The 15903-nt window shown below is 48.5% G+C and overlaps 1 protein-coding gene across 1 annotated transcript; it reads left to right on the plus strand.

Moving 5' to 3' along the window:
- Positions 1 to 4005: 4005 nt before the first annotated feature.
- On the plus strand, positions 4006 to 15880 carry HACD3 (3-hydroxyacyl-CoA dehydratase 3). Its single transcript, XM_050903656.1, has 11 exons — positions 4006 to 4092; positions 4431 to 4473; positions 5697 to 5770; positions 7809 to 7973; positions 8996 to 9047; positions 9441 to 9551; positions 10178 to 10305; positions 10832 to 10944; positions 11539 to 11645; positions 12731 to 12862; positions 13819 to 15880. The coding sequence occupies exons 1-11, from the start codon at positions 4006 to 4008 to the stop codon at positions 13893 to 13895; spliced, it is 1089 nt and encodes a 362-aa protein (XP_050759613.1). The 3' UTR covers positions 13896 to 15880.
- The last annotated feature ends 23 nt before the right edge of the window (positions 15881 to 15903 follow it).

The raw sequence follows: 15903 nt of genomic DNA on the forward strand, positions 1-15903 counted from the left end.
CAGCAAAAGTGCTATAAGAAAACCACCAGTTCATGGGGGAAAAAAACCCAGCAAAATGAAAAGGACTAGGAAAGAGATCTCTGCTCTGGAAAACAGGCTGCCATCACTCAGGCTTTCAGAATGGGACTAAGAACTTCATAGAGCCACACAGATTTATTGTTGTTTGCCTTTGCCACCCCTCCACATACCAACTACTCATTTCAGTTCGTGAAGTAGATAAATTCTTCCTTGTTAAGCTCCTACCTGCTTCTTCCTCCCTGTGAACTGCACCAACATCACCTCGCTACACTGATAACAGAACGGGGGATGATTAGGACTGTAGCAAGATCTGGAACAACCAACTGCTTAGAAGAAACAACATTAGTAGTTGATTTGGAACCACCAGGCCATACACAATGGGCCGAGGCAACTGCATGCCCTTATTCCCATTATTCTCCTATAATTTCTAGGGTTTGTTTGCATCTGCTTTCAAACAAAGCTCAGAAGGGTCTAGCAATGATCATCACTATTATACCATCTCAGGGATATAATTACAAAGATTGTATGGATAAGACTCTTCCAGAAGTGTGAGGCGATACCAGAAGAAAGGGGACACAGTGAAAAAAGTATTTTCCAGATAGATTTATCTGCAGCATAAGTCTTACCCTCCCGAACAGGTTATTTTAGCAGATATCTCTTCCTGCAGTCAGCTGTGCTTTACAAAGTATATCTGAGCTGGAATTAACAGCCTTAGATGTCTGGCAAGAGGAAACCAAGTCCTTCCACTGTAAATCCCAGATCTGAGGGCAGCTCCAAAAGGATCCAAGCTATAAACTCCCGCCACACAGTCCATTACCAGAGAGACCAAGGTGTAAGGATTGTCAATCCTCAAAAGGAGACATTTTGTTCTATATATAGAATGGAAAGGCTGCACAACTGTTCTGCACACTGCTAGGGCAGAGCTTGGTGGCCTGAGCCTAACAAAAACATTAATACAAACTAAATAAAGCATTCCCATTGAGCAAACAGGCACTAAAAGCCCATCGAATCTCAAGGCATGGGCTTGGGCAGCACAGCTACCCGAGGCAAAGCTCCCTGATGGACTGGCTCTCCTGCTGCTCTACACAGCAGCTGAGATATCTCATCACAGATGAGTGAAAAAGAGACGACCTACACCTTGGACCAAAGCCATTTTAACACAAACTGCTAAAAGCAAAGCAGAGCAAGTCTGGATTAAAAGTTTGGTTCCACCTTTGACAATACAAACACAACAAACACAGGTCTTTCTTTTGTCCGAGCTATTTACAACACAAAAATACAGCACAAGTTAAACAGCTCTGTAAAACTGGAAGGAGAGTCCAAACGCGTACACAGAACAGTGCTCTGCTCAGACAGCGTTATAAAATGACAATGAGACTTCAAACCCGAATCAGAAAACTCTCGTCTAATTTGCAGAATTCCAACAAAGAAAAATCTCCTTTCCCCACCTACACCCCGATGCCGGTATGTCTTAACCCGACCTACTTCTCACACTCCCCTCCCAAGAAAAGAAATAAAAAATGAAGAGCAGTAGACTTTAACGGGCAAACAAGAGTGAGAACTGCCACCCAGCAAGGCGATGTTAGTCCAGGGTAACGCGAGGATCTGCCTCCCAGGAGATCACTGCGGGATCTCTACTGCAGCCACCTTCTGCCACGTGAAGCATTTTATTTCCACCTTCCTGCGGCCAACAGAGAGACGGCCCCATCCTCCTCACCAGCTCAGGGCACCCGCCAGCACTACAACACCGTAGGACGTCTCGTATCCGCAGCGTGCGCCGGAGGGGCAGGTCGGGCCTGAGCGGGGTGAACGGCCACGGGCCTGCCCTTGCCACCGAGGTCGGAGGAAGCGGGCAGATCCCGGGAGGGGCCCTTCACCGCCGGGGGCAGCAGGCAGGCCTGGCCGGGGGCGAAAAGCCAGGCCGCCCCGGGGCAAGCCCCCTCCTCCTCGTCCTCCTCTCACCCCACGGGGTACCAGCAGCTCCCCCCAGGACAGAGGAGGCGGCCCCGCTCCCGGGAGGCCACCTCACCCTGGAACCCCCAGCCCCACGAGGTTCCTCACCCACCCCGCTACTCACGGCGCTCCGCGGCGGCGACGCTGCCGAGCCGCCCCGCCGGGCCGCTTCCGCTTCCGCCAGGAGGGGCAGCCTCGCCTCGCTAGGCGGGGCGGCGCCCCCTGCAGGCGGGGAGGAAGCGGCGCCGCCGCACTCGCCCCAGCCGCGCCGAGCACCGCGGGGTACGGGCGAGGGCGCCGCCTGCCGGCCGGGAGGACCGGGCCGTGGAGAGCCAAGGGGAGGGACGTGCAACACTCCCCCCCCGTGTACCGGGACACGCGCGTTGCCCCGTGCCCGGGGCCCCGGGACACACACTCTACCCCTTGCACGGGGCCCCGGGACACAAACACACACACACACACTACTGCATGCACGGGGCTCGGGTCACGCAAACCCCCATGCACGGGGATCCTTCAGTTTCAAAAATCGGCTTTTTTCCCCCAAAAAAAGCTAGCACTTCCACACTGACACGCTTCCCACAGCAAAAAAAAAAAAAAAAAAAAAATTCCCAGCTACTAATGACGCACGTTCAGCCCAGGGTACCCACAGGCTGCAGCACAGTGAGCCCCCAGCGAAACGTTTCTATACGTTTGAATTTCCCTTCGTAAAGCAAAGCCACTTTTTGTAAAGCAAAGTCTTTTTTGATCCTCTATAAACCAGAAAAAATAATTTTGCTGCAGGTGCCCCCTCCTAAATGCACGCCCATTTAGGTCACACAGGGACCTGATGGCTGTTTTTCCCGCACCAGCTGCCCCGGGGCTTGTTGGCCCCTAAAGGGTACGTGGGGTTTGCGTTCCAAAATAAAGCAGCCCGGCAACTGTTCCTACAGCTCGCCCGTCCCTCCGCAGCAGCTCTGCAGCCCCAGGGGCTGGCAGGGGTTGGAAATCCTCTGCTCAGAGGCAGGCTGAGGCACGGACGCGGTGTCTCTTACCGACATGGAGATTTGCAGGGAAAACCCTCTGCGGGAGCACGAGAACGGCCTGAAGCTGGGAGGGAGAGGCCGTGCCAAGCTGGGACGGAGGGGAGGATGAACTTTGCCAGCGCAACGTGGAAGGCCATGGGCGAGGTGCCCTTGTGTGAGCTGCTAAGAGAGCGAGGGGTGGCCTTTTTCAAAGTATCATGAAAATCGGCGCTGTCCTTTTTTAGCATTACTAGCAGCAAGGTCTTGGGGCACATAGTAATTTCAGCGTCAGAGTTTTATAAAGGTTGGGGCACGTGGTTATGGGGCAGGCTACAGAAGGCACGGTATTTTCTAGATTGTTATTAGCCTCCCTTGGTTACGGCTAAGGCGGCTTGAGCAGCTCTCCGTGCCCTTGCAGGAGGCCGCCCCTCGGTGAAGACCCGTGGCGTGGAGGGAGGAGGACGGGGGTCAACACCAAGGCAAACCCCCTGCGGCTTCGAGTGGCAGCAGGGTATGCTTGCGGGATCGGACGTCCCACGGGGCAGAGAGCTGCCAAAGGAGCCTGAAAGCCAACGGTGCCCGAAAGGCGTCACAGTTCTGTTAAAATACCCGACGTGTTCTCTCACCGAGGTCACGGCCATCGCGGCCAACACAGGCGGCACCTCTGGGGCGTGGGGCCACCCGGCACGGCGACGTGAAGGCACGGGGACTGGAAGGGACACACAAGGCCCCGAGGGGCCGAAGGGGAGAGCGTGGGGAGGTGCACCGGACGACACCTGAGGCCACAGGAGGAGCTCCGGGACGCAGCGGGGCCCACAGTGCCCCGGGGAGGGGGGAGCCCACGGGAGCAGGCCCCGCCGCCGCCGCCGCTGTGCGCAGGCGCAGTAGGACCCGCCCACTCGCGAGGGCGGTGGGCGCTGTGCGCAGGCGCAGTAGGACCCGCCCACCCGCGAGGGCGGTGGGCGCTGTGCGCAGGCGCGCGGGAGCCCCCTGCCGCCTGCGGGAGCCGGCGCGGCGCGGCGCGGCGCGCGCCATGGCGGGCCCCAGCCTGCGGCCGCACGTGCACTGGGCGCAGCGGCACCGCGAGCTCTACCTGCGCGTGGAGCTGAGCGACGTGCAGGTACCGGGGGGGGGAGGGGTGTGGGGGGCAGCCCCGCCCCCCACGGGGGTGTGGGGGGGGGTGGGGTGTGGGGGGGGGTGGGGAGTGACCCACCCGCGGACCCCGGCGGGGGGCTGCCCCGTGGGTACGGGGAGGGCGCCCACGCAGCCCCGCTCCGCTCCGCGCCGGCGGGTTTGCGAAGCGGGCGTGCGGCCGGGAGGGGTGCGGGAGGCTTAACGGCAGCGGCGGGGTCTTGCAGCGCAGCGAGGGTGGGCTGTGCTCGCGTGGGGCCGGCGAGACCTCGCGTTTCCCCGCTGCTCGGCGGGAGCTGCCGCCGAACGCTTCTCCTCCTTCCGCAGCACCCGGACATCGCCATCACCGACAACGTGCTGCACTTCAAAGGTAGGGGCTCCGTCCTTGGGGGCGGGGGGGGGTCTCCTGCAAAGCCGCGGCTGCTCGCTGAGCCTGGCCCGCCCGGGCGTGGGGGTGTCCCGGGAGGGGAGAGCCCGGGGTGCCCGCAGCCACGGGGTGCCCGGTCCCCATCACCGCCCTTGGTGATGGCAAGCGAGCTCTGTGCTGGGTGCCGGGCATGTACGGATACATCATGACACGCACCCACCTACAAATCGTTGTATTCCAGTGCTAGCAACGATAGCAAGTCGTATCTTATCTAATAAAAAAACCCCCACCTCTCCCTATATTTAAATATCAGTGAAATTTCCATATGTCTTTGCTGTCCTGTCTCAAACTGAACACCGGAGATAACTCGCAGCGATTTTTCCTTTCACAAAGACCTTGTTTGCAACTGTTATCAAACCTCTGCATCGGGAACTAGCGCTCGATTTGAAAGGTAAAGCAGATCTCTTCCTCAAAGATGGTTTTGTTTCAGCCGGGCAGCTGCACATTGCAGCACCGTGGAGCTCGTGCTGGCTGGCTTGTCCAGGTAGCGCTCAGGATATGCTGTAGGTGTTTTTATTTGGGTTTTCTCATTTGTTTGGTGGTTTTCTTTAAGATGCATTGTGTAGGAAATGCTGCCTCCCTGGTGAGCCACAGCCAGGGCCATTCGATAGGGTGTTGTTGCACATTGTGTTCACTTCAGGATCAGTTTACGGCTTGGAAGGGTGGAAATTAAACTCAGCGTGCAGGTTTTTGGAGCCCTTCCGGGGACAAGACCCACGCGTGCAGGAAATGAGAGATGAACGCACCCTCCTGCTGTTGGGAGGGGACTCCCCACATCACGCTCCTACGGACCCACCAGAGACCGGTCTGCCTGGGCGCTCGCTCGTCGGCGCGGAGGCTGGATCCCCCAAAGGCAGGGGATTTTCAGTTGGATTCGAGTCAGGCGTGAGCAGCCTTTTGAGCCCCTCTTTTGGGAATTTCACGTGCTGCCTTCCTGCAAGCAAGGACCCTTTTCCAGCGCCATGCAGAGTTGCAGCAGCTTTAGCCCCAAGTTGGGCTGTTTGTGTCTTCCCCGTTATTGTGTAGTTTCCTCTTGCCTCCCAGCAAGGCAGGGGGAACCGCTCTAAATAACCGCTCAGTATTTCTAGGTATAAAGCGTCCTTTGCAGGTGGGGTGTGCGGAACTGGCTAGGACCTTCACACTGACTGTTAATTCTTGTCTTTTAGCTCAGGGGCATGGTGCCAAAGGGGACAACATCTACGAATTTCAGATTGAGTTCCTAGAACCGGTTGAGCCTAAAGTAGGTATTTTTACTTTTCTAACTCTTGCAAAGAAAAAGTAATTTTTGAAAAGCTTGAAAGGAAAATGGCTGCACGTAAAGTTCACAGTATGCCGTTTAGGTTTTCCTGGTGACTCTGTAACTGCTGCAAACTAAAAGCCGTCTGTGGCAGTCCTCTGTCCGGTGCTCAGCCACCATCCTGCCTCAATGCAAATCACCTCACTGGAGATAGTGCTCGCATGGGTCAGCTTTAACAGAAACAGGGCCTTACATGTATCAGTTGTTAAACAGTAGTTGTAAATTTTTTTAAAGGATTTAAAGCAGAAAAATAATGGGAGAATCTGGCAATGCATTGTCTGATGCAACCTTGACTGGAGAGCAGGGGAACAGTGTGCTGCAAAGTGTCAGTGTGATGTTTCCTGGCTTCTTTTGCAGCCCGACAAAAGAAAGCCGTGAGAACTCATGCTTCTGGGTTGTGCAGATTTCTTAGGTTGCCAGTACAGATACATTGTGGCTCCTGTTGCAAAAAGCTTTTCTTATTTCCTGTTGTAGTCTGATAGGAGAGAGCTTGGCTGGAAGAGCAGCCCCTCCGCGTTACTCGCAGGTGGCTGTAAAGTCTGTCTTTACCTCTCAAAGCTGTTAGGGGCACAGGAAAACTCTGGGCTCTGCTCCCAGTGCAGGATTTGTGCTGCTTACTCCTGGCTGACTGTTGGGGATAGCTGCAGACAGACTGGGAGCCACCGTCCACCTCTGCTGCTTCAACAAGGGAGGAGACTGCCGGAGGGTGAATTTCTAGGGTCTCTCAGCAGGCAAGTTTCTTGTGTGGCTCCTACCAGGTATTGACAATGAACATCTCTTGGTTCCAGGATCTTGGTCACCAGTTTGTCATTTGGGCTGTAAAGCGGCAGCTGCCTGGTCCACAGTGCGGGGCGAGGTGCTCGCCACCACCCGTGCTTGTCCTCTGTGCTGGCAGATGCGGGCTCTGCTGTGAGCCAGGCCTGGAAGGCAAGCCCTTGCCTCTGCAGAGCAGCCTCCTTCCAAAAGTCTAGTCACTCTGAGTCACTCTGGAAGGACTGGAGGAGAACAGACTCTGAAATCTGTGTAACTACAGATGGTCAGGACCAGGAAGGATTGCAGTCCAGGGTTTTCCCCTTCAGCTTTGATGTGCACCATGAGTGCCTCTTGCTGGTGCCAGGCTGGCCACCAGCGAGAGATGGAGCCTCTGACAGGCAAGGACCAGCGTTAGTAGCTGTAAATTACAGCTACAGCCTTCAGATGTCCCCGGAGCATCCAGACAGCCTTGAGAGAGCAGTGCTGGTGTAACGTGCACAGTTAAGAGCGCAGTTCATGGCTCCTCTGCATCAGTTTCAGCTGGTTTGAGAGGCAGTCCCACGCAGAGCACCCTGGTGTAGGTTCCAGGTGCGGAGGGGTGCGATGGTGGCAGCAAGGGTCGGCACCCAAGGTGACAATGCTGTGGGCGGTAAGGATGGAGAGGTTCTGGGCTGCCGTTATGCAGAATGTGGCCATGGTGGAGTGGCCTCGTGGGGTGGCAGTGACCACGCTGCCAGGTCCGTCAGCTCACCATTGTCTCTAGGTGCTTCCTAAGGCTGTCAGCTCTTCCTCTCGCTGTTGCAGATGTCATGTGGGGTCCCCTGTTTTGGACAGGGACTGGTGGCTGATGGTAGTGTTATTTTTACCACTGGCTAGAGGAAGTGGCTGGCTCACAGTACTAAATGCAAGAAGGTCTAAAGCCAAGATCGTGGGTTCTGCCTAGGAAGGCTAGCGCCAGGGTCTGTGCTAGCTCTTTGTGGTGGGATGCAGTGGTGCAGTGTGGTGCGGGCAGGCTTTGAAGCTGCTTATCATGTCCTACAGCCATCACAGTTGCCATCTTCAACTGGGCTGCCCTTTGCTTCCATGCCTTGGGCGGCAGAGAGATGCTTGTGCTGCAGCAGTCCATGTCATCCCTGCCTCCTTGATAAGGAGAGCTTGGGTATCAACTCAGTCTCAGAGCTTGTTTCTTAGGACTTTTGCTGATGTATGCTCCTGTGCCTGCCCTCAGCCTGTATGCAGGGTGACTCAAAGGCAGCTGAACATCACTGTGCAGAAAAAAGAGAGTAACTGGTGGGAGAGACTCACCAAGCAAGAGAAGCGCCCGCTCTTCCTAGCTCCTGACTTCGACCGCTGGTTAGATGAATCGGATGCTGAAATGGAACTGAAGGAGAAGGTCAGTCCTGTGGGCACGTGTGGCTTTTGCTGCCAGCTACAGAGCAAGGGTAGCTGTTCCCTTGCGCATGAACTTGCGTTCTTTGTTTACCTGGAGTTCTCTGGCGTGCTGACTGTTACTGCTATTTCACACAGATCCCGCGTAGAATTGGTTAAACAGTTCAAATTGTAAGCAGGAGTTCAGAAATAGGCACACTTGTGGCTAGAAAGAGCAGCAGTGCGAATCTGAACTGGTGGCTGTGCGCTAGCTCAGCGCTGGCAAGGGTCTGCAGCCGAAGGCTTGCACCCCTTGCCCTACGCCTTCACAGCCCTGTGTCCCAATCCATATGAGGATCATATCAACGTGCCATACGGAGCCCAGAGATGCCAGTTCCAGGCGTTGCTTGTCTGGAAAGCAGGGATTTCTGAGGCTTTCCTGAGCCACTGGGCTAGCCCTGACGGTGCATTCCCACCATCTGGTAAGCTCGAGCAGCTTAGTGCAGCAGGGAGGTGCAAGACCGTCTTGGAAAAGACTTGGAACAGACCACATTTCTGCAAATCTGTTTTACAACGAACGCTGCCCTGTTCCCCTCCACAGCCACTGAGCTTAGCACGGAGGAGAAAGGGCCACTGCAATGCCAGGAGCCAGAAAGCAGCGGTGAAGGGCAGGCAGAGAGCCTGGGCTGGATGTTCTCAGTTCCCTTCAGGTCACTGGTGGGTCATGAAATGTTTTAAGGAACGGCTCTAAGAAACAGTAATAACTGAGAATTAACACAGAAAACAGTAGGCTTTTTCAGCAAAAAGCATCTAATTACTAGAATGAAATACATAGTGAAGGCAGGATAACTAGTTAACACTCTCTATCTCTTACTGTACCGTAATTTCTGGATGATGAATGTGCTGGTTTATGCAGGTGAAAATTTAAACCCTCTAGCAACTGGCTGCTTAGCTGACTTTTAAACCCACTAGCTTTGCAGTAGTATAGTTAACAAATCACTTGCTAATTACAGTAACAGTCTTTAAAACCTTATCCTTCATCCTAAGGAAGAAGAAAAGATTAACAAAATGAAAATAGAATCCAGAGTCCCAAAAGACCGTAAGTAACCGTACCTTTTTAGTGTGTAAGGTGGGGTTTAGAAAGCTTCTGTCAGTCTTACATGCGAACCTCAACTCTTACGGAGCAATTTTGACTGGCTTGGTGCATCCTGGAGGGGGATCTTTGTACTGTGAGCTATTTAGAAATTTAATAAAAATGGACTGCAGTTTCCAAGGGGAAAAAAAAACCTGACTAGGAAGAGTTGAGTTCTAGCAGATGATGGTAAAAGCAGGCAGAACCCACAGTGCACACAGCAACCCTTTTATCGCCATCAATAGCTTCCCTTTTTCTTGTAAGCTTTATTCTCATAGAAAGCCTGGTTTGCAGCTGTAGCCTTTGCAGAAGTGTTACCATTGTACTCTGCTCACCTGATGTGTTTATTATTGATTTTAGCCTTCAAACACCTGAAGAAGGGATACTTAATCATGTATAATCTTGTACAGTTTTTGGGATTCTCTTGGATTTTTGTGAACATGACAGTACGACTGTTCATCTTAGGAAAAGGCAAGTAATAAGCACTATTTTATTTACATTGGGGGTTTTGTTTTGGTTTTTTTAGTGTTGTTTTTAATACTTTCTAAATAGTGAAATGTAAAGGAAGACATATTTAGGAAACAAAACCGTAAACGCATTACCGAAGTGCACAACAAAAGCCTCTCAACAGCCATCACAGTGTCAAGGATAGGAAAATACTGTCCTCTTGTAAATCACAACTGCGTTTTCTGATGAATGATACTTGTACTCTGCCAAGATTACTTCTAAAGAAATCAGTTGGAGCAAAATGTCTCGCTCACTGCAATGTTAGTATTTTTGAAAATGAGCCGGGCAGAATATTTTGGTTTTGAAGCAAGAACGATTCATTCTATTGAGGTACAGCGCTATCGCTTTTTTTTTGTAAAGTAATTACTGAAATAGCTCTTGATCCTTCTGTTTATGAAAAAAAGCACTTGAGCAGTGTTTCTGGCCTAACTGCTGTGACTTCAAGATAAGGCCTATAAAGAAGTTACATAATTATGCATAATGTTTTTTCAAATACAACTAGAATCCTGTTACCAAAAGTATGCTGCTGCGCCAGCTTCCTGAACGTGGCAATTCATTTGTTCTCTAAAATGGTTTCCTGTGTCTTACAGATTCCTTCTATGATACATTTCACACTATTGCTGACATGATGTATTTCTGTCAGACCCTGGCATTAATGGAGATCATCAATTCCCTAATAGGACTAGTCAGATCACCGCTGATACCTGCTGTAGTGCAGGTAATATTTTAAGATTCTGCTCCTTGCTCTTCCCATGTTTAAAGTAAATCTCTATTTTACACAAAGAAACTCTCCTAAAATAAGTGATACAACCTCACTGGCACTGGACTAGAGAATATATCCTTCAAGAGGCAGGAATCCATGCTTCCCAGTCTTAGCTGTGGCAGGCTGTCTTCTTCCATCACCTAGGTAAGATACTTCAGGACAACAAAAGCAAGAAGTGGCTGATGAAAAGTACATTATTTTGATTTGGTGCCAGTGCCCTTTTTATCCTGGTTGTGGTTGTTGTGCATAAAAATGAGGATAGATGATTTAAGACTAGGTCCCTTGGATTGCACCTAAATACAGAGCAAAATGCTTGCTCATAAGCAGCAGGTCACAGCTGAGCTGCAGAGTTAGTTATGTGCTCAGCATATGTTTGTTTCAGGCGTGAAGAGTAGATATCCTGCGTGTTTTTGACAGCAAGGACTTGCTCTTTCTTTTGATGAAGACTGTGACTGTTCCTTAATTTGTTTTCCTTAAACAGATATTTGGAAGAAACTTTATTTTGTTTGTTGTCCTCGGAAGCTTAGAGGAAATGCAGAGCAAACCTGTGGTGTTCTTCATATTTTATTTCTGGAGTATCATTGAGGTGTTCAGGTTTGTGGGATTTTTCTTCTAGCAGGTGTGTACAGAACAACGTGGTTGTTACCAAGAACTCTTTAAAGAAGATTTTAATCTTTGTACCTTTTGGAAGAGTGGCACTAGTGCACTGGCCCCAGAGGGTAAAATCTCCTTTAGACACGAACTGTCACAGCCTTCCTAGGTTGCTCCATCTGCCAAAAGCTGGGACAAGGCTGGAGTCTGAAAAGAACACTGCCCTGAACCTAGGCAAACCTGCTGCTTTTTTCCTTGAGGGTTCTGTTGCTTTCAGTTTCCATTGTTAAGTGAGCTGTACTATGCTCTGTTTCTCTTTCAGAAGAAGTATTTTGAAAGGTTTATTAGGCCAGCCAGGCAGTTACATTCGTCCATATGGTCAGAATAATAGCATTAGTTCTGTAAACTGCCAAATAAGGGTGTTGTCCTGGTTTCGGCTGGGACAGCTGTGTCCATCATGATCCACAGGAACAATTTTTTTAATATCCTTGTGTCATTTGGGAATTATGTTGACTATACAGCATATACAAGAGTAATTCTAGTAGCAGCTTCCATTTTAAACAGTGTCTTTTTCTTCTCACACTGAATTGGCTTTAGGTATCCATATTACATGCTTTCATGCATCGGTATTGAATGGAAACCACTAACCTGGCTCCGTTACACTACCTGGATCCCTCTCTACCCTCTAGGAGCCTTGGCAGAAGGTATGTCTGAAAAAGACAGTTTAATAAACAATGAAGTCAAGGCTGGGCAAATAATTCAGGTTTTGGTTTGGCTGCTGGACTAAAAAATAATAGAATAGAACAACAGATAAATAGACGTTAGCTTTGAGCCGAACCAAATGTAAGTATTTTTGTCATTCTTACTGAATCCGATATTTTTTTCAATTTGATGTGAAAAGAAGTCTTCCTTTTGGGCACTGGAGAGGAAAGTAAAGGCAACAAAAGGTTACATGAACAAATTGACCAAGAGCATGCTGCCGTCCATGCGAGCAGCACAGGATGACGATGCTCACTTCCCTCTGCTTATCCAAAGCAGCGTATGTGCTTTTGTCTGCTAGACCTGACTTGGTCAGCCTAGCTTGGGTTCACACCAGCTCACAGATCTTGATGTTATCTTGTAAATCATTGCACAGGACAGGCAGGGGCCGATTCTTCCTCTGAAAGCAGCACAGCCTGTTCTGAGACGGGCATGGTGCTTGCCAGATAGGGCTCTGCTCCCCTTCTGCTTGGAGAGTGGCTGCTCCGTGGAAGAAGCAGGCACCTAGTCTTCTTGCTGTAGCCCCTCTGGGTGGGGGGGCTTTGCAGTGACCTCTTCTGTCTTAACAGGTCTGGATAATTTTTAATTTTTATTTATTTAAGAAGCATATCACCACTCAGCTTCTAGCTGTAAGAAATGTGTTGTAATCGTACCTGTCAGAACCTGTTTGTGTGAGCCAGGAGTAGGCTTGGGCATTGCCTAACTCCAGGCACAGCAAAGACTATGCCTGTTTCGTTGCTGTGGGTATTTCTGCATGGTAAATACTGCTGGCATGGGCAGGCTGCAGTTGTGTACGAGAACAGTGTCCCACCAGGCAAGTTCACTGTGCTTAGACTTTTATAGCTGAACCGCTATACTGCCTCAGCTAGCTGCTTTCCATCATACTGCATGTTTGAAAAAACAGCTTTAAAATTGGTATAATTAATGAGAGCTAGCAAATAAGAAGGGAATATCTTGAAAAAGTTGGTGTGGGCTGGGCAATTGTATATTTTATCTGTGTTTCATAATGATGGTGGCCTTCTGCTTTCAGCCGTCTGTATCATTCAATCCATTCCAATCTTCAGTGAAACAGGGAAGTTTAGTCTGGGATTGCCAAATCCACTGAACGTCACAATCCAGTTTTCATTTTTGCTTCAAATATACCTTATAGCCTTGTTTTTAGGTAAGATATTTAATTGTATTTCTGCCTATTGAAATAAAAAGGCCAGTTTCCTCTGAATAAGTATATTTTTCAAAGAAAGTTAAATTCCTGCATCTTGCGGATCATGGCAACACAAAATTGCTTGAGGTTAAGCATTATCCTTGTTGCTTGTTTATATAAATTTGTCAGTGATGGAGGGGAACACACCTACAATTAGCACTGGTTAGCCCCGTAAGAAGTTAGCAGCATTATCTGCTGATCGCTTGGGTTAAAAGAATAATTTTTACGTGTATTTATAACCTCAGTATACTTAGTTTCACCTTTTACATGATATTTGAGCTTTGGAATGATTTAGTGGAAATCTAAACATAATTTTAAATTAAAGCAATGTTTAACTAAACTGCATTATAATCACTAATGCAACATGAAGTCATGTTTTTCCAGGAAACAATGTGGAAGGCTCTTTAAATAGTAGTGTATTTAAAGAAGAATGGTGCTTGATACATATTTGGTTTCTGGTGTTACGTTTTTAAACATAAGTTAACTTTGTAGTATGCACACCCAGTATGTCTGGGTATCCACAACTCAGCAGAGTCTAACGTAGAATTTTAAGCTGAACTTTCACTAGATTTCTCCCTTTCACAGACATTGCTTAAAGAATACCTTTTATCAAATTTCACTCTGAAATACCTTTTTGATCCTTCCCCAGCTCTGCACAGCTGGTGTTGCAACACTTAAAGTGACAAACCAACCTTCTGAGCAGCCTGGTACCAAACAGCCTGTGCAGCAACTCCTGCGTCACCCAGCAAGAAAAAACTTGCATTAGCTTTCAGTGCTGTACACACCCTTAAACCACCACTTTTTTGTGTGGTCGTTTGTTTGCTTGGTTTTTGTTGTTGTTTTTTTAAATTTGGTACAGCCATCTAGCATTAAAAAGGTGCAATGATGTCCTACCTAAACACGTCACTCTTTTTCAGGGGTATTTGTAAACTTCCGTCATCTCTACAAGCAAAGGAAACAGCACCTTGGACCAAAGAAGAGAAAGATGAAGTAAAGGAGGACTGCAATGCTTTCTTATCTAACTTATCTCAATGACAAGATAAGCCTCTAATTCTTATGGTTTTACCCACTGTAATGTAAAGAATTTTGTAAAATTAAATGATCATGCTAGATTTCATGATTTCATAGTGAATTCAGGTAACATTCCCATATACTGTATTTTGTTCCCTTTCAATCAATTATGCATGGCATTTACCATTGAACAGTAACATTTAAACTTGTATCCTGTCGACTACCATATTAGAAAGAAATCCTATTATCTGCATATAATATGCTTATAAACAGTGGAGCAGCACTAAATAGAAATAGTGTTTATCTTTTAATTGGATATTTGCTCTTTCAATATTGCATGCAGATAGGGCTTCTGATGCCGGGATATACTATTAGCTGGCCCATGCTGTTCCTAGGGTGCATCTTGATGGCAGGAGGAGCACAGTCTGGGACCACTGTGAACAGTGTTTGGGTGTCTATTAACCGTTGGGGTAAACTTGCTCAGCACCCTCCCCCTGCCTTTTCTTCTGCAGCATACTGATGCTGCAGAATTAAAACTGGAAGTAGCTAATGCCGATTTAAATGCTACCAACTTAGTCTGTTTCTAGTTAAACTTAACAGAATAGGAGCGCTGTGTGGATCCTAGCATTCCTGTAGCAACACATCCAGTCATTAGGGAAGGGAAGCTGCCATTCTGCACCGTGGTCAGAAACGCTTTCCTGATTGGTAATGCAAGCACTGAAACATAACAAAACAAGGAAGCATAGGTACCAGCTTTCTCCTAGCATGTGAACAAACCCCAGCAGAACTCCATCCCACCCATGCAAAGGGAAAACATGGACCTGTCATGGGAGACCGGGGCTCCTCTGATCATTCCTGGCAGGGCTGTAGCTCCTGTATTTATAGCCTTCAGAAAGGCAGTAAAGATTACTTTTCTGCTTAAGCTTAGGGGTGCAGCTGAGAATTTGGTGTATATGCTTTGTTGACTGGCCCCTGGTGGGATGGAGTAGTGAGTCAAATACACGGTGTATTATTTCGATAGCATGTATCAAATCTCGGCAAGGGAGATCCCACACAGGGTTTGAAGGGACCCTTTCCTCTGTGCTTGCTTTAAACAACAGTAACAAAAAAAGAGAAGCACCCTCCAAGTTCCAGGTCATCTACTCTCCCACCTGGAAACCTTTGTTTCAGTTGACTTAATTTCAACATGCTCTTCTTCACACCTAGCCTCCCGTAGTTAATTCCAGATTCCTCTGGCCTCCTTAATCCAGTTTAGAAAATGTACAAAAAGTTTGCTCTAAACCAGATTGTGGTTATCAACAGGTTGCTTCACAACAACTGCCACTGCCCCCAGGGCAATGCAAAGCAATGCCAGCAATCCAGAACAGGCACTGAAGTTGAGATTAGCTTAGTGCTATGTTACTATTTATCTTTTCTACTCTAAAACAGTATGAATCCTCCAGAAAATTATTTTCTGTATTAAAGGTAACAACCAGCTTACTGTTTGTGATATGGACCCAGTGATTGTTACTGTAAAGGAAAGGAAAGAGTGTTATAAGGAGATTTTGACAAAGAACTGGTACAAGCTCCACGCTGCATTTCACAAATTGTGTTCTGTCAACAAGAGGCATGATGCAACCTCTCTTTAGGGATACTTGAGACTCCCACTCAAAGGGGAGTGCAGCTTACTTTACTCAGGAGAGTTGAGCATTATTTACACACTTACTATTTCACTTAGTACACACTGTACCTATGTTTGAAGTATGTCAAAGGATTGAATTAGCTGAGTAATGGAACAGCAAGGATCACTTTCATACTTTAATTTCTCCACTGGGCATTTAAACTTCTGTTATGAAATCCATATGTATTCATACATTGTATTTCTCAGTGAAATTGTGGTACCTAGTGTGAGCTGTCATGGATCTTACACTACTGAATTTTAGTCCTTCAGAAAGAATGTGTTTCTATTAATAAAGATTTACAACCAAATTTTGCTTTAGTTCAGTTGTTTG

Source organism: Gymnogyps californianus, chromosome 11 (assembly GCF_018139145.2).
Source record: "Gymnogyps californianus isolate 813 chromosome 11, ASM1813914v2, whole genome shotgun sequence".
NCBI classification, from domain to species: domain Eukaryota; kingdom Metazoa; phylum Chordata; class Aves; order Accipitriformes; family Cathartidae; genus Gymnogyps; species Gymnogyps californianus.